This window comes from Entelurus aequoreus, linkage group LG06 (genome assembly GCF_033978785.1).
Source record: "Entelurus aequoreus isolate RoL-2023_Sb linkage group LG06, RoL_Eaeq_v1.1, whole genome shotgun sequence".
NCBI lineage: Eukaryota > Metazoa > Chordata > Actinopteri > Syngnathiformes > Syngnathidae > Entelurus > Entelurus aequoreus.
Window position 1 is genome coordinate 51,527,428 of NC_084736.1, and position 19,933 is coordinate 51,547,360.

The 19,933-nt window shown below is 34.0% G+C and overlaps 1 protein-coding gene across 12 annotated transcripts in view; it reads right to left on the reverse strand.

Moving 5' to 3' along the window:
- Positions 1–5,734: 5,734 nt before the first annotated feature.
- mef2cb (myocyte enhancer factor 2cb) overlaps positions 5,735–19,933 on the reverse strand; it is a 187,059-nt gene continuing 172,860 nt past the window's right edge. For 7 of the 12 annotated variants that reach the window (XM_062050949.1, XM_062050954.1, XM_062050953.1 and 4 more), the window contains 5 exons: positions 17,173–17,345; positions 15,626–15,649; positions 14,796–14,925; positions 11,368–11,503; positions 5,735–6,123 (listed from right to left, as the gene is read on the reverse strand). In XM_062050949.1, the coding sequence (XP_061906933.1) occupies positions 5,769–6,123; positions 11,368–11,503; positions 14,796–14,925; positions 15,626–15,649; positions 17,173–17,345 (818 nt within the window). In that variant the 3' untranslated portion in view covers positions 5,735–5,768. The remainder of the gene's footprint in view (positions 6,124–11,367; positions 11,504–14,795; positions 14,926–15,625; positions 15,650–17,172; positions 17,346–19,933) is intronic. The other 5 variants (XM_062050958.1, XM_062050959.1, XM_062050957.1 and 2 more) reach the window with 1 other exon arrangement.

A 19,933-nucleotide genomic window follows, 5' to 3' on the forward strand; every position in this document is an offset into this window, starting at 1 on the left:
AGAATAACTCCAGTTTAAAAGAATGCAGCAAGTGAATAAAAATGCAGTTTTCTTTTTTCCCATGGAAGGACAGAAAAAGGCCAAGGTGGACAAAAATCATGAACATATGATACAGAAGTAGGTGATTAATGTTTATACAGTACTGCGTCGTGTTTTTTGTAGTATTTTAAATCATTAGGAGTGGTATGGGTCCTTCATTTAATGTAGACATTGGTATATGTTTGTTTAATATAATACATGTTTTTGTTTGTTTTAATTAAGTTATTTGATTCTACAAAATCATTTGCATTTTTAAGAATAATTTTAACCTTTGACGTACAGTAGATTGAGTGTACAAATGGTAAAAGTCTACCCTGCAGCTATTTCTTTTCTCACTTTTTAAAATTTTTTTTTTACAAATAGATAAAAAGAACAGTAATTACATACAACGGTGGCTGCAAATATATTTTATTAGATTTAATAGCGCAATATGTGATGGTCAACAACTCACTAACAAAAAAGATAATTTGCACTCCATTAATTATTTTCAGTTAATTCGTTCTCTGATTTATTACTCCTGTTTTATTATCATTGAACAAATATGCACAGCTCAAAATATTCTGAATAAAATGGTATAGAATTATGTATAGTAAGTATTTTCTTTCAACGAAAATATGAGCGATATCGAATTCAAACTGTGTATACATTATATTACATGACACAAAGGCACATTTATTTTATTTGTATAATATTAACTGTTAAAGTATTACAAATTATTTTAATACAAAAAAAATATTAAAGGTGCGTTCGTTATGAGACATTTCTATGTTGCCTTTATCTGTTTTTATTGCTATTTATTAGTCTATATTTTATCATGATGTGTATTATTGTATGGATGATTTCCTTTTTGCACTGTATTCACTAATTGACAAACGGAATTTCGTTCTCCTGGGCATGGAAATATATATTTAAAAAAAATCTCGTTGACCTTTGCTGCGGACAAAGCAAACGTTTTGTGTTTTATTTGAAGATTGTCGATCAAACTAAGAACGAAAAATAACAAGTAAACATCATATAATATATTTCCGAATTGATATATTTAGAACTGTATTTAATTGATTGATCCAATTAAACTTACCTTTTACTAAAATATGTGACTGGTATAAATGTTGTTATTGAAGTACTGATGGAAAAGCATTTATTGATGTGTTAATATGTGATATTTATTAATTTGCCCTATTGCAGCATGCACACAATATTGTATAAAAAACTAAAATGGCCACTTTTAAACATGTTTTGCATTAAATGTGCTAAAAATAATCCGAGGTGTGTGTTGTATGGTGGCAGTAGTGTAATAATATATCCTATTAATACTGAATTACATTTTCAGACTAGAATGATCAACCTTGTAGGTGCACGTGCATTGAAAGATGACGTCATCGATACGTGAAGCATGCAGAAACAAGGCCAACACACAATGAAGTCACACCAAGCCACGATGAGGATAACTAAGAAAGCCAGTAAGTTTACTGAAATCTCTGCAAAGTACAAACAAGTCAACTTCCTCAGCAGAGGAGACCCCCACTTGTTGTTGTCCTTTTCTTTCAATGCCAGCTCCTAAAATAAACGACACTCAGCTCAATCCAGTCCTTTGAGTTGCACACATGAGGAGTTTCATTGAACACCCGTCACCTTTTAGTCTCAAGTGGCGACAAAGGCCAGCTTATGCCGCTGAAAGTCGCTCGTATCTGCACACAAACACAACAAACCCTCCAAAGCTGCCCCTTGTGGGTTTTACAAGCTACTTTTACTGACTGTTTTAAGCAAAAGAAAAGCAAAAAGTCCCCTCCCAATATTTAGATAAACCACAATAACGTGGAGCAACAAAGAGTAATGATATATGTTATTATTATTATTACAAATGGCTGTACAGGTGCTGTCCCATGTGGGTTTTTTTGCCCTGCAAAGCTGAGGTACCAGCATTAATCTCTTATCTCATTGAAAAACACAACAACTGATCAACAGATGATGACAACAACGGTTGAAATGCAAGATAAAATATGCTTCATATATTTGGTTAATTTCAACACATGTTCAAGCTATGCTAATTTGTGTGAAATTGGACTTTTTAATGCATGCATCTGCAGAATTCAGCCATTGAAGTGTGTAAGCAATTGTACATTTGAACATTTTTTATTGTCTTGTTTCAATGCTTGCGAAAAAAACAAACAAAAAAAAACCCATAAATGAATGTGAAAATAAAAAGTTTACAACACACAAATGCCACTGGCTTTGGTTTCTCCACACTTGCTTTTTTTCCCCTCTTCCTCAGCCTTTTTGTATTGAATAATAATAATAATAATTAAAAAAAAAGAAGTGAAAAGAACACTGCTCTAGAGGCTCTGCCCCTGTTTGAATGCACAGACTGTATACAGTAACAACATAGTGAAATATGCACACTGAAATATCATAACACATAAATGACAGCAGATACAGGACTCAGGAGGCAGAGTTTAGGTCATCTAAACAGATGTTTGTCACCAATTGTGCTTTCGACCAAATACCAGCATGATCACTAGGGATGTTCCATTCCCATTCCATTCTGAGTCGATTCTCGATTCAAACCGATTCTCCCAATATATTACTTGGTATACAAATGATACTAAAAACCTTTCAAAACAGATTACCGGTTAGAAAAACTCATCTTGGCTTATGACAAACCGTGTAAACGCGCAGCAAGGTCTAAAAAACTCAAGGCCTAAAAATGTATTCTAAAAAAAAAAATTTTTTTGAAAAAATATTAATCGATTTTGAATCGGAAATTAATAAGAATCACAATTTGGGTGTGAATTGTTTTTTTTCAGCACCTCTAATTGTTAATAGCATGTAGCTATTCAGGTTGTGACGTTGATTTGACCATTGGAATTTGGTCATTTCCCAACCAACGACGTTGATCCTACGTCAACTATTTTGCAACGTTGTTTCAAAGTCAGTTTTAAAAGACATGTATGTATAATCAACATTGTATCAACGTCTTGTGCCTGCTGGGAAGCTGGAGAAGGCCTCAAAAAATATTTTATAAAACAAATATTTTTTAAAGTTCATATTTTTAAAAAATCGATAATTATACTTTTTAAAAAATTTGTTTTTTTTAAATAAATCGATTCTTGACATTTTGATTATATTCAGAATCGGGTTGAATTAGAATCACAAAAAATGGATGTGAATCATTTTGTTTCAGCGTCCCTTTTTAGTAGTATTTAAAATAGTGCGCTACAAGTAAGCTGGAGATGGCCTAAAGAACACCCTTTGAAAAGTGATTCTTGAAAAAAATAAATAAATAATTAGAATCGAAATAAATGTAATTTGGATTTTTATCAGTGGTTTTCAGTATCACTAATAATTAGTGGTAATGTAAACAGTACGCAGTGAGTAAGCTGGAGATGGGCTGAAAATTGTATGTTTAAAATAGAATGTGTTTTTTTATCTGTAATTTTCGAAAATCGAAATTATATTCTTTATTTTTTATGAATCATTTCTTGAAAATTATGAATAGCTTCAGAATCGGAATAAATAAGAATCGTTGTTTGGATTTGAATCGATTTTTTTCAGCACCCCTATTTATTAGTATAATTTAAAAAACTGATTGATTAAAAAAATAAATAATTATAAATTATAAATTGCTTTAGAATCGGAAATAAGAATCGTGATTCGGATGTCAATCGATTTTTTCAGCACCCCTAACTACTAGTAGTATTCTAAACAGTAAGCTGGAGATGGCCTAAACAAATAAATTATTCGGAATAAATAAGAATCGAGATTCGGATAAGAATCTTTTTTTTCCCCCCAGCACCCCTAATGATCACATTTCCCTGGTGGAGCTGTCACAAATGTACCAAAATATGTTTTATTGTGAAAGAATGGAAACTTGAGGAGGCACAGAATCAAATGGGATCTGCAAATAATTCGGGCTAACTCCTCGCCATCCATCTGTGGAATTATATCACCTAAATGTGTCTCTTGTGCAGCCTGACATGGGGAAAACATGTTCAATAAGTTAATTCAAAATGAAACATGTGAGACAAATGTTGGGTTGGATTGATTTCTGCGGCGTCCTCCCAGAAAGTTCTAGTAAATACACCAGCCGGAGAAGCGCTTTGCTCCAAAAGGAAACCAGACAACGTGCAACTGCACATATAGAAACTCCACTAAGAAAACCCAACAAAAAAAAAAGAAAATTATCATCATATATATTTATATATTAAAAAGCTATACACAAGCATGTTCATTTCACAGATGTTTTTTTGTTTTGTTTTAAAGATTCTTAATATTACCATTATTATATATAATTAGAAATACACGTTCAATAATAATAATAATAATAATAATAATAATAACAAACCTCTACAAAGATAAAACAGTTCAGCAAAGCATCTCAGTCTGGTTTCATGGCTTAGGGCTCCGACGCCCGCTCATCCCCCATGTTGGGTGGGGGTGCACTATCCTTCTCTGGTTATAGCAAAGCTATCAAAAAACACATTCTGGCTTATAGAAACTACAAAAAGCCACAAAATGCTTTGCATTGATTTTCCTTTCATATGAAAATATAAGCAAGTGTATCGTACAATTGTTTGTTTGGTTTTTTTTGGTCTTTTTTTGTGTTTTTTTTGTCCTTTAATAATACTGATAGTTAATACTCGATCCAGGGGTTTGATGATTACATGAACTCTCGGATCTGAGGGTGGTCCTCGCTCATCCCCCCCCCCCCCTTTTCCCTACCCAAAAAATGAAAAAGTTCCAAACATATTTGGGGTCTAACCGCCTGTACAGTCCTTCAAAAACGTTGCATATTAGCTTTTCCTTTCGCAAGTGAATAATCTTGAAAATGTCCGGCAACTTCTTTAACCCCCACCTTTTCCACCTTTATTTACATAAATACGTTGAACCTGCAACATGACATCATCTAATGTTAACACACACTTTGTTTTTGTTTTTTTTGTCTATTTTTTCTTTTTTTGCAAGGGAGAACTGCAGAGAAGAAGGTACATAGCGATGCGGCTGACACTGTACACACACACACACACACACACACACACACACACACACACACACACACACACACACACACACACACACACACACACACACACACACACACACACACACACACACACACACACACACACACACACACACACACACACACACACAAATGCGTGTTAAATGTCAAGTGCTAAGGTGTCCTCACACACTCTCATGTCGGTTGTTGTTTTTCCCGCCCACCCCCCCTCCATTTTAAGTGTTTCTCCATGGCAAATTGAAGAGTACCTGACTGTTGTTGTTGTTGATATGCATATATGTACAGGTGTAAATATATATACCGGTATATATATACATATATATATATATATATATACAAATATATATATATATATATATATATATATATATATATATATATATATATATATATATATATATATATATATATATATATATATATATATATATATATATATATATATATATATATATGCATTTGTCATTGTTTGATAAGCAATTTATGCATAGTTCCCCAACTGACAATACAAAATAATACCCCTCAGAGCCCACGGGTTGATGTATTAGCACACACAAACACACACACACTCTCTGCAAAAAAAAAAGCTAAATAAAAAGCAAAATTGGAGATTTGTCCTTCAGGATTGTTGAGGGCCTTGACCTTAAGCAGTGATGGAGTTTCTTTTTTTGGGGGGGGGGGGGGGGCTCGGCGGGTTAAGTGGGGGTTATCATGTGGCCCATCCCTCGGACAGGCGCACGCGCTTGATGGAGGGACTCTCGCGCTCATCCAGCGCGGGCCTCGCCAGTCCCAGGGGAGAGTGGAACTCGTTCCTGTGCTCGTCGCGGTCGCTGCCTTCGTGGGAGCTGCTACAACTGCTCAGGCTATCCACCGGGGAGCGCCCCGAGTCCTGGCGGGACGAGGGGTTCTGGGGCGGCGCGCCGCCGCCGCCGCCGCCGTAGCCCCCCGGTGTGCTGCTGGTGCGATCTCTAGGAGGAGAAACAGGTTCGGACTTGATGTGCAGGCTTTGAGCAGAGGGCAGGGAGAGATTTGAGCCCTGACACAAGTGAGAGCTTGAGCAATTTCTGTGGGAAGGAAGAGGAAAGGCGAGAGGTTACAGAGTGACGGAGCAAGAGAGTGACCTTTATCACCTACACACACATGCACACAAGCATTATTTGGAAAGGTATTCCCAAAAAGTGTCATATTTGTGCTGGGAAGTAGGAAACAAACGGTGATGTGTACTCAAAAACAGAGACAAGGACATTAAATTGTTATTTCAAAAGTACCACTAAAACATATGAATATATATATATATATATATATATATATATATATATATATATATATATATATATATATATATATATGTATATATATATATATATATATATATATATATATATATATATATATATATTTATATATATATATATATATATATATAAATATATATACAAACCCCGTTTCCATATGAGTTGGGAAATTGTGTTAGATGTCAATATAAACGGAATACAATGATTTTCAAATCATTTTCAACCCATATTCAGTTGAAAATGCTACAAAGACAACATATTTGATGTTCAAACTGCAAATAATCATTAACTTTAGAATTTGATGCCAGCAACACGTGACAAAGAAGTTGGGAAAGGTGGCAATAAATACTGATAAAGTTGAGGAATGCTCATCAAACACTTATTTGGAACATCCCACAGGTGAACAGGCAAATTGGGAACAGGTGGGTGCCATGATTGGGTATAAAAGTAGATTCCATGAAATGCTCAGTCATTCACAAACAAGGATGGGGCGAGGGTCACCACTTTGTCAACAAATGTGTGAGCAAATTGTTGAACAGTTTAAGAAAAACCTTTCTCAACCAGCTATTGCAAGGAATTTAGGGATTTCACCATCTACGGTCCGTAATATCATCAAAGGGTTCAGAGAATCTGGAGAAATCACTGCACGTAAGCAGCTAAGCCCGTGACCTTCGATCCCTCAGGCTGTACTGCATCAACAAGCGACATCAGTGTGTAAAGGATATCACCACATGGGCTCAGGAACACTTCAGAAACCCACTGTCAGTAACTACAGTTGGTCGCTACATCTGTAAGTGCAAGTTAAAACTCTCCTATGCAAGGCGAAAACCGTTTATCAACAACACCCAGAAACGCCGTCGGCTTCTCTGGGCCTGAGCTCATCTAAGATGGACTGATACAAAGTGGAAAAGTGTTCTGTGGTCTGACGAGTCCACATTTCAAATTGTTTTTGGAAACTGTGGACGTCGTGTCCTCCGGACCAAAGAGGAAAAGAACCATCCGGATTGTTATAGGCGCAAAGTTGAAAAGCCAGCATCTGTGATGGTATGGGGGTGTATTAGTGCCCAAGACATGGGTAACTTACACATCTGTGAAGGCACCATTAATGCTGAAAGGTACATACAGGTTTTGGAGCAACATATGTTGCCATCCAAGCAACGTTACCATGGACGCCCCTGCTTATTTCAGCAAGACAATGCCAAGCCACGTGTTATATCAATGTGGCTTCATAGTAAAAGAGTGCGGGTACTAGACTGGCCTGCCTGTAGTCCAGACCTGTCTCCCATTGAAAATGTTTGGCGCATTATGAAGCCTAAAATACCACACGGAGACCCCCGGACTGTTGAACAACTTGAGCTGTATATCAAGCAAGAATGGGAAAGAATTCCACCTGAGAAGCTTAAAAATGTGTCTCCTCAGTTCCCAAATGTTTACTGAGTGTTGTTAAAAGTAAAAGCCATGTAACACAGTGGTGAACATGCCCTTTCCCAACTACTTTGGCACGTGTTGCAGCCATGAAATTCTAAGTTGATTATTATTTGCAAAAAAAAAATAAAGTTTATGAGTTTGAACATCAAATATGTTGTCTTTGTAGTGCATTCAATTGAATATGGGTTGAGAAGGATATGCAAATCATTGTATTCCGTTTATATTTACATCCAACACAATTTCCCAACTCATATGGAAACGGGACAAGCTGGAGAAAATGGATGATGGATATATATATATATATATATATATATATATATATATATATATATATATATATATATATATATATATATATATATATATATATATATATATATATATATATATATATATATATATATATATATATGTATATATATATATATATATATATATATATATGTATATATATATATATATATATATATATATATATATATATATATATATATATATATGTATATATATATATATATATATATATATACATATATATATATATATATATATATATATATATATATATATATATATATATATATATATATATATATATATATATGTTAGGTCAGGAAAAAACACAGAGGCTATATCATCCCTTCAAGCCTGCTTCGCAGGTTTCCCTGCTCAACCTGAGAAACAGGCTTGTAGGGATGATATAGCCTCTGTGTTTTTTCCTGACCTAACGTATATTCCGCTCTACCCCGGTATTGAGCACTGTATAATGGATAAATCACAGAAACCTCGACTATATATATACATATATATATATATGTATATATATATATATATATATACAGTACAGGCCAAAAGTTTGGACACACCTTTCTTTATTTTCATGACTATTTACATTGTAGATTGTCACTGAAGGCATCAAAACTATGAATGAACACATGTGGAGTTATGTACTCAACAAAAAAAGGTAAAATAACTGAAAACATGTTTTGTATTCTAGTTTCTTCGAAATAGCCACCCTTTGCTCTGATTATTGCTTTGCACACTCTTGGCATTCTCTCGATGAGATTCAAGAGGTCGTCACCTGAAATGGTTTTCATTTCACAGGTGTCATAGTTTTGATGACACATAACTCCACATGTGTTCATTCAGTGACAATCTACAATGTAAATAGTCATAAAAATAAAGAAAATGCATTGAATGAGAAGGTGTGTCCAAACTTTTGGCCTGTACTATATATTTATATATATATATATATATATATATATATATATATATATATATATATATATATATATATATATACACACATACACACACACATACACACACACATATTCTTCTATTTAAATAGATTGTTGAAAATTAGGAATCAATTTTTTCAGCAATCCTGTTGATGTCATCTTGACACTATCAGCGATTTTAAGGGAACTGTGTGGCCCGCCTTCCACCCGGATGCAGCTAGGATAGGCTCCAGCATCCCCGCAACCCCGAGAAGAACAAGTGGTAGAAAATGGATGGATAGATGCCCTTTTTAAAAAAAAAATGTTGCCTGTCATTCACAATCCTTACGAGAGACAAGAACACACATATATGTACCGTGAATTATTATTATTAAACATAAGCCGCTACTTTTTTCCTACGCTTAGAACCCTGCGGCTAATTTGTGGATTTTTCTTCACTAACGGCCATGTTGCAAAATGTTAAAAAAAGAAAAGAAAAAGCATATACATTGAAAAGGTGTGTTATTGTTTGTTACATGGCACCATCTTTTGGACCACAGTGCTCTTCTGTTTCGAGCTTTGAACCTGAAGTACAATTATCGTTCCGTCTTCTAAGTGATCCATAGTGTTTCTACTTGAACGGATCAAAGCAACGTTTGTAAGTTTTACAATATAACTAAAAAAATTCATACTTACTAAACCGTCCTGTGTGTGATGTCTGTAGGACTGTTTTCATGCATATCTGTACGTGCTATCGTAATGTAATGAAGCTAGCGTCGTATTAGCTAGTATTCTAACACGTTCACAAATGTCTGTGTTAGTATTATTACCTTACAATAGCATTCTTTTTGTATCGTTTCAGTTTTGTAAATTCACCAAAACGTCACCTCGGACTTACTGAATCTGTTTAGCTGAACGGATAGCTATCTGTGTTGGCCCTGTAATGAGGTGGCGACTTGTCCAGGGTGACCGGCGCCTTCCGCCCGAATGCAGCTGAGATAGGCTCCAGCACCTCCCGCGACCCCGAAAGGGACAGGCGGTAGAAAATGGATGGATGGATGGATGGATAGCTAGCTTCCGCAGCTAGTGGGTCCATGACAATTACTTCTGTTTTGTTTGATCAGCCACTTTACTGCCGTGTTACAAGCACCGTTTGGAAACAATAGGTATGTAAATAAACATTTACAAAATCTTTCTGTGTAAATAACTCATTTTACAACGTATATGTCTGCGGCCTATATATGGAAAAATATTTTTTTCTTCTAAAATATAGTGGGTGCAGCTAATATACCGGTGCGCTCTTTAGTCATCTTGGTGGTTTGCAATGGTGCTAATGGGAGTAATCTATTCTGCCTCTAAATGCATCCAAAAAGCGCCAACAATACTTCATTTACATCTTGTCACCTGAATATTAACCAAATTAGCAATGTTATTATAAGCCCTTACGCAGACCAACTATTTTTAGCCACGCCGTGGTCACATAGAGCAAACTACTGTTGCAGTGTTGACATACTGAGCTGCTGCATCATGATCACCTGTTAGCTGGTGAAAGTTAATCCTAGATTACAAATCAAGCCCCTCACCTGGATAGAAAAGGTTGCGGACATAAACCGAGAAGTTTGTCAACTTTCACATTAAACCTAAACCGGCAGATGGAGAGAAAGACACGAAAATAAGCTAGTTTGCAGCACAGAATTTTTTTTAACCCTTTTTTAGGATTATGATTAATTCTTCGTCAAAACGGCAAGATTTCAACATCCCATCAATGGGCATCCTAGTGAGAGCAGAAAGTGTACAGTAAGTGATTAATGTATTATGTTTATTGTCGCTCATGATTACTCGTCGTTGTTGAGGTAAAAAGTCAACGTTTTGATGCGTCTGTATGTTTAAATTGACAAAAATATTTTATTTATCACATGTTATTATAGATGTGCCTGCTACAACACGATATATATACTTGCCTGTATCTAAAACCTTCATGGAAGTGTTTGGATATTTTTTAGAGCCCTTTATAGGCGGAATACATAACTTTCATTGACTCCATTGATAGCTGACTTTCATTCATGTTTATATACGAGTCAGAATGCATAAAAAAAAAGAAAAACACGAGTTCTTGTCTCACATGAGGATTGTGAATGATAAGCTACATTTAAAAAATGCAGTTCCCATATAAGAGGGCCCTACTATGTGAAGCACTTTGGGCTTCGTTGGCTTTATACAAATTGATAAGGTACACAAATGGAGCTGGATTTTTAGGTACAAGCTGGTACCCCTATTTTTTGAAAGAGTCTGGACTGTAGCGTCGTCTTCTCTGTGATCAACCTTGCATTCGAAAACAAGAACTGCACCTACAAAAACCACTCACCCAAGCTGTCCGAGGGCCGAGTGCTGCATGTTCTGAATGTGCTGCTGTTGCCAGCCGCTCATTGAGCCAAGATGGAGGGAGCTGCCGCTGTTGAAGCCGGACAGCGATGACAAGTCTGCACTGTTCAAGGAATACTCTGTGCAAGACGGAAAGAGGCAGAGGTCAATCATACGTAGGATTTTATTTTTCGATCATGTGCTTGTCAAACGCTTTGATGACGGATCTAAAAAACAGCTCTTTTAATTTGTTTGACAACAGCACTCTCTGCTGGTGGACGACCTCAATAGCAGGGTTTCGACAACTTGCTGCAAAAAAGAGAACTAACGCAGACAAGAGTTCTACTCCATAATATACATTTATAATCACATTATTAATTACATCTGCACACTGATATTAGTACCCCTTTAGAGATTTTAAATGACCCCAGTCACTTTATTAGGGGCTTTATATTGTTCATTGATATATTTTTAACACAAAATAAATCAATGCCAAACTAGTTCTCTTCGTTAGTTATGTTGACCATGTGGTTCGATATTTAATTAAAAAAAGAGTACAAATTTAGTAATTCATTCTGATCTTTAATTAATTAATCTAATTAATCTCCTTTTTAATCCCACCAAAAAAATGCTGAGAAAAGGCCTCAATTTGAAGTATTTTCATTTAAATATATTACATTATTTTGAAGATAAATACATAAACAAAAGAAGTACCGGTAGCTGTATAAAGTTGATTGTTTTTAACATATTTCAACAGATGCAGTAAGTTTTATTGACTAAAATAAAACATACAGTGTATAAAAAGTATTGAAGTAAAATGAAAAAAAAAACCAAAAAAAACACGGTAATAACACTTTTCTGTATTGAAGTATTGCATGTTAAACTTTTCCTCTGCTTTAGATACTATAAACATATATTATACAATGTAAATATATATATATATATATATATATATATATATATATATATATATATATATATATATATATATATATATATATATATATATATATATATATATATATATATATATATATATATATATACACTACCGTTCAGAAGTTTGGGGTCACCCAAACAATTTTGTGGAATAGCCTTCATTTCTAAGAACAAGACTAGACTGTCGAGTTTCAGATGAAAGTTCTTTTTTTCTGGCCATTTTGAGCGTTTAATTGACCCCACAAATGTGATGCTCCAGAAACTCAATCTGTTCAAAGGAAGGTCAGTTTTGTAGCTTCTGTAACGAGCTAAACTGTTTTCAGATGTGTGAACATGATTGCACAAGGGTTTTCTAATCATCATTTAGCCTTCTGAGCCAATGAGCAAACACATTGTACCATTAGAACACTGGAGTGATAGTTGCTGGAAATGGGCCTCTATACACCTATGTAGATATTGCACCAAAAACCAGACATTTGCAGCTAGAATAGTCATTTACCACATTAGCAATGTATAGAGTGTATTTCTTTAAAGTTCAGACTAGTTTAAAGTTATCTTCATTTAAAAGTACAGTGCTTTTCCTTAAAAAAATAAGGACATTTCAATGTGACCCCAAACTTTTGAACGGTAGTGTATATATATATATATATATATATATATATATATATATATATATATATATATATATATATATATATATATATATATATATATATATATATATATATATATACATAAAACATGTTTAAGAATGTCATAACTGTGTTTATTATGTGACCTATTCAGATGCTCCTAACTTGTAGCTACAAAATACCTTTGACAGAAAATATATACATATACATATTTGTATACATACATTTGTATATTTTCTATCTATCTCCATTTTGACAGAACACAATTGTTTTACTTTGTTCGGTTGCGTATCTATTACATTTTATTATTATCTAATATTGCAACAAATATTACTTTATCATACATTCCAAACACTCAAAAATAAATACTTCAATATCTGTTTAATGAATGAGTTCAAACTATAAAAACAGTGGTACCGTTTTTTCTTTAACAGTAATATACTGTAAAAAGAACAATATAGATTTTCGGGTAGAAAAAAAAATGCAGCGCAGTTGTCAGAATTTTATCATAAAGAGTGTCCGCCCTGAGATCGGTAGGTTGGAGTTCAAATCCCAGCCGAGTCATACCAAAGACTATAAAAATGGGACCCATAACCTCCCTGCTTGGCACTCAGCAACAAAGGGTTGGAGTTGGGGGTTAAATCACCAAAATGATTCCCGGGCGCGGCGCCGCTGCTGCCCACTGCTCCCCAAGGGGATGGGACAAATGCAGAGGACAAATTTCACCACATCTAGTGTGTGTGTGACAATCATTGGTACTTTAATCTTTAATCTTAATAAAAAACAGTGGTACTGTTGTCCCTTTTACATAAAAATGTTGTCAAATTTTACAGAAAACATTCCGCAATGGAGCTGCATTTTTTTAAATCACAAAATCTACAGATTAATATATATATATATATATATATATATATATATATATATATATATATATATATATATATATATATATATATATATATATATATATATATATATATATATATATATATATATATATATATATATATATATACATATATATATATATATATATATATATATACATATATATATATATATATATATATATATATATATATATATATATATATATATATATATATATATATATATATATATATATATATATATATATATATATATATATATATATATATATATATATATATATATATATATATATATATATATATATATATATATATATAATCAAATGCAAAGGCAATTGAATAACAATATCTCTGGTTTAATTAAGTGTAGGGATGTATCAATAAACGGTATTATCGATAATCGCAGAAAAACTCCCGACGGTTAGTAATACCGTTTTAAATTGAACTGATCGAAAAAAAGTGATTGACAACTGCACCTTGTGCACATTGAACCTACAAGCTGTGTCTCTTAGAACAGAGTGATCTTTTCTGGAAAAAAAAAAAAAAAGAAAATAAAAGAAAACAAAATTAATAATTGAAATTAAAATTTAAAAATAAAAAATAAAATAAAAAATAAAAAAGGACAGAGTGATATACTCAGAGAGATATGAGATGGAGGTGATTTTATGGTGCGTTCAAAGCTTATACATTAAAACAGATAAAATGCTAAGACTAAAACACTATCAGTAAAACATTAAAACACAAAAAAATGCAAAATAATATTTTTTTTCCAACAGTGCGTCTAAGTATTTTAGTCATTAAGAAAAAACTTGGTCCCAAAAATTACAGCGTGTGTACTTTTTGAGCACATTCAACAATACCGATAATAAAAACCACGATAACCGTGGTATAAAATGTTAATATTGTTACATCCCGATGTAAGTGACAATGACGAAATAATATATAACCTAACAAGTAGTCGTACATACCAGTACCATACGAAGTGGAGATGGCGGATGGATAACCGCCCATGCCTTGTCCTGGCAGAGTAGGAGTTGCTACCGACACAACCGGGGTGGCCAATGACTGAGCAGACTGGGAGTTGTTTATTCTCTGGTTCTGTGACAAGGGAAACAGAAAAAACACAAAATGCAAAGGAAGATTAAAAAAAAAAAATATTGGGAGATCTGGAGAATGTTTCAACCAACTCCTGACAAAACAATTAGCCAAGAAAAGTTTTCATCATCTTTTTCCATTTCCTCTCCGTCACTCAACGGATGCTGAGAAAATGAACGTGATGCCAACTTGAGCGGGGGGAAGCAATTGCTTGACATGCAGCGCGGCTGAACCCTGCCAACCCTGTCATTTACCCTTAGCGAGGGCCCACGGTCGCTATAGTAACACCATCTGTCGCCAAGGCAACGTAGGGTATAGCGGTGGCACAAGAAAGGAGCGGCGCTTTTTCCGTGGCAAAAGGGGAGGGTTTTGCTGGCACACCCGAGGAAAGCGGAACACAACTCGCAGCAAGTTGTGTTTGCGTGGCGGTACGCGCAGGATGAAAGGAAGGGCAGACAGAGAGCGTCAGTCAAGGTCAGTGTGGGGGAAAAAGGCCAGGATGCAGTTACAGTGATGCACCACTGGAGGGCACTGTGTGTCCTAACAAAAGGGCCAGTTTGCTGTGAAAAATGGCATGATTGGCAGCAAAGAAATAAGCTTGAACTAAAGTGACTGTGACTGCAATGATTAAACATCAACTTAAATATGTTTAAGGACTATTAAAAGCTGCTTTATACGTCTAAATTCCAGCAGTCAGACTTACCAATAGGAGATCGACATCCTCCGACTGACGGCATTGAAGGAAATTAAAATTAGTGCGTGTGAGTGAATATATGAGTGGCGACAAGAGGAGAAGCTTCCAAGCCAATGGAAACACACTAATGAGTAGTTTCACTACTACTAATTAAAGTACTTCTACCATGCCTACAATCTTGTGGGAGAAAAAGAAGAAAAACTGAAAGGTAAAAGCACACACAGATACAGTACAGGCCAAAAGTTTGGACACACCTTCTCAGTCAATGCGTTTTCTTTATTTTCATGACTATTTACATTGTAGATTGTCACTGAAGGCATCAAAACTATGAAACCTGTGAAGTGAAAACCATTTCAGGTGACTACCTCTTGAAGCTCATCGAGAGAATGCCAAGAGTGTGCAAAACAGTAATCAGAGCAAACTAGAATATAAAACATGTTTTCAGTTATTTAACCATTTTTGTTAAGTACTTAACTCCACATGTGTTAATTCATAGTTTTGATGCCTTCAGTGACAATCTCCAACAGGGATGTCAAACTGGTTTTCATTGAGGGCCACATTGCAGTTATGGCTGCCATCAGAGGGCCGCTTGTAACAGTGAATAATGTATGAATTTGCCTCTGGATTTCATTGTTAACTATATAAATTGTTTTAAGTAGACTGTCGATTTTACAAAATTTTACTGTAAAATATATATTTTAAATTTTTTTACAACATTTTACGGTAAATGAAAAAGCAGTACCACTATTCAATTTACATTGTTTTATTTTTACAACATTATATTGTTAATGGAAAAAACGTACAAGTTTTTTTTTTATTCTGACAACTTAGCTGCCAGTTTTTGTACCGTAAAAACAAATGTACTGTCTTTCCATTTACAGTAATACACCGTTAAAAACAACAACTGTAGATTTTACAGTCAAAAACTGGCAGCTCAGTCAACAGAAGAAGTATTTTTATTCAATTTAATGTATATAATGTTCTTTTTATTTTATTTTATTTATTGTTCTTTATTATTGTATAATGTATATTGTTGTGTAATATGCTGTAAAGAACAACGTAAAATGTATTGTCATTTTTATTAATTTGATGGGTAGTTTGCTGTATAGTTAAGTATTTTTATTTATTTTTATTTAGACAAAAACATGCTTGGAAAGTATGATAATATACTGTATTATTTGTTGCAATAATGGATAATATTAAAGTTTAAAAGGTATGCAATTTCAAGCCGTACATATATTTTTTCTGTCTAAATGAAAAAAATAAATTACCTTTAATGAGAAAATATTAATAACTTTATTGACACATATCATTTCCAGGTGTTTGCGGGCCAGATAAAATGATGTCGCAGGTCAGATCTGGCCCCCGGGCCTTGAGTTTGACACCTGTGATCTACAATGTCATGAAAATAAAGAAAACACATTGAATGAGAAGGTGTGTCCAAACCTGTACTGTATATCAAGACTTGGACCAGCTGGGGCCCGACAAGGTACGAGTCCTATACGAAAAAGACAAAACCAGGACACAAGCAGAAAGTAGAAGGAGGTGTTACTCACAATGGAGGGCATGTTGTTCTTAGCGCCGTGTGGGATGAGCACTCGGAGGTCGGGCTTGCGGTTGTTCATGCCTAAGTTCATGGGCGGAGGCGACTTTGCCTGCATGTTCTTGTTCATGCCAGCCGGAGACACCAGCAGACCGGGGGAGTTGCGGTGGTTGCCGTAGCCGTTTCCTGGGAAAACGAGAGAAAATGTGGAGAATGTCAGAAACAGTCATTGCTGTGCAGAAGACGCTCTAAAAATGAACAAACCCCCCGATTCAAAGACATTTTGCACAAAAAATACAACCTTTTGCACTAAAAAGATGTTTGGCTTTTTCTTGGACTTTTAAAAAAAACAACTCCCATATGATTTCAGTGATCATATAATATTTAAGTTCAGGAAGAGGGTTTTATAGTTTCTTTTTGCTATTTACTGATATGAGTACACCTTCATTAGTCAAGCTACTTTTAACAATAGCAATGGTTAGCAGTGAACTTATTTATACACTTTTCAGAAATTTTAAGAATGCTTGTTATTAATCCAAATCTAAATCCACTTTATTTATATAGCACATTTTTTTAAATTAAATTCTATTGAATTGTTTTTCATATTTTTATTTGTTTTATTCATACAACACTATTATAGGAATACAAATTAAAATAAAGCTTGTTTTATTGTTTTATTCATTTATTGTTTATTTATATAACATTATTACAGCACATTTTTAAATATGACATGATTAATTTTTTTCAATATTTATTTATTTATTTATTTTATTTTTACAACACTATTAACAACCAAACTATTTCTTAAGTGTTGTGCATTATACAACAATAAGAAGTACATTAATTTAAAATAATTTAAAATAAATAACAGTTAAAATAATAGTAATCAAAAACATAAAACAAAAAAAAACATGTGGAGTTAAAAGCCAGAAAATAAAGCAAATAAAGGTCTTATGATGGTGTAGTTTTATTTTTTAAATCTTGGGGGGAAAAACACCTGGAATCACTAGCCTCCCATAACAGATATATTTTGTAGGGTATCCTGACTCAACTTTTAACTATGATATCAACAATGATCCGATACGATATCAGCACAAATTATACATACTTATGTCATTTTGTAGCATAGAATGTTGGAGTTTGATCATGTGAAATGAGTCAAACAGAGCGCAAGGGTCGGTATGAAAAACACTAACCTATTTATTATCAACCATCTAGAACAGACTTATGCTGTGTTTAGGTTGAAGTGGAGTGGTAATATTTTTTGGGGCGACACCTACTGGCCACATTAATTTAAGTAAAGCTCATTATGCAGGAAGCTGAATGATGCAGACACATTTGTTACTGGATACTTTATAATACTGCCTTGGAGACGTTGTATCTTTATTAATTATTTAATACTTGTTTATAATGGAAAATGTCATGTTTTAGACTGCAACGGTGTTCAATTAAGGACACTTATTATGTATGTCTAGCTTATGTACTATTGTGTGGTTAGCTGTTGTGTAGCTGCAAGCTCCTAGTAGTCTATAGTTGGCAATCATTATTATATACTTCTTTATTTTGACACATTTTGTGTTTTAGACTACAATATTGTTCAATCAAGGATTGTCTATGTCTCGTTATATGCTTAGCTGTTGTGTAGATGCTAGCTCATAGTAGCCTATAGCCTGCCATGTTTACAATTTTTAAATGACTTCACTAAATGACAGAAAAGAAAAGACCACACAAGAGAAAGTCAAACACAAATACAGATAGATGGAGTAGATATTGAAAGGGTAAAGGAAAACAAATTTTTAGGTGTAATAATAGATGATAAAATTAACTGGAAAATGTAAAAAATATACAATATAAAGTAGCAAGAAACACGTCAATAATGAATAAAGCAAAACATGTTCTAGACCAAAAATCAATTCATATTCTTTCCTGCTTACTAGTATTACCATATCTGAGTTATTGTGTAGAAACATGGGGAAACAACTACAAATGTGCGCTTCATTCACTAACTGTGTTACAAAAAAGATAAATTAGAATACTACATAATGTTGGATAAAGAGAACATACAAACACTTTATTTATTGAATCACAAATATTGAAATTCAACGATTTGGTGCATTTGCAAACAGCTAAAATGATGTACAAAGCAAACTATAACCTGCTACCCAAGAATGTACAACAATTCTTCTCAACAAGCGAGGACAAATATAACCTTAGAGGAATATCTAATTTAAAACATTTGTATGCTCGTACAACACTTAAAACCTTTAGCATATCTATATGTGGAATTAAATTATGGATTGGATTAACAAAATAAATCAAAGAAAGCACCAATATAATTCATTTTAAGGGACTGTTCAAACTACAAGTGTTCACAAAGTACGCAGAACAAGAATTATGATGAATATTTTGAATTTATGTATTTAAAGATTAAGATTAAAGATTAAAGTACCAATGATTGTCACACACACACTACATGTGGTGAAATCTGTCCTCTGCATTTGTCCCATCCCCTTGGGGAGCAGTGGGCAGCAGCGGCGCCGCGCCCGGGAATCATTTTGGTGATTTAACCCCCAACTCCAACCCTTTGTTGCTGAGTGCCAAGCAGGGAGGTTATGGGTCCCATATTTATAGTCTTTGGTATGACTCGGCTATATTTGCTTATTATGGTATATTATTTATTTGTTCACTGTTCTGTTACAGAGAACAAGGAAATTGGATAACATTGATATGGTATGAAAAGGGGTAGGATTAAATAAGCTCTGCTTCTTCCTACT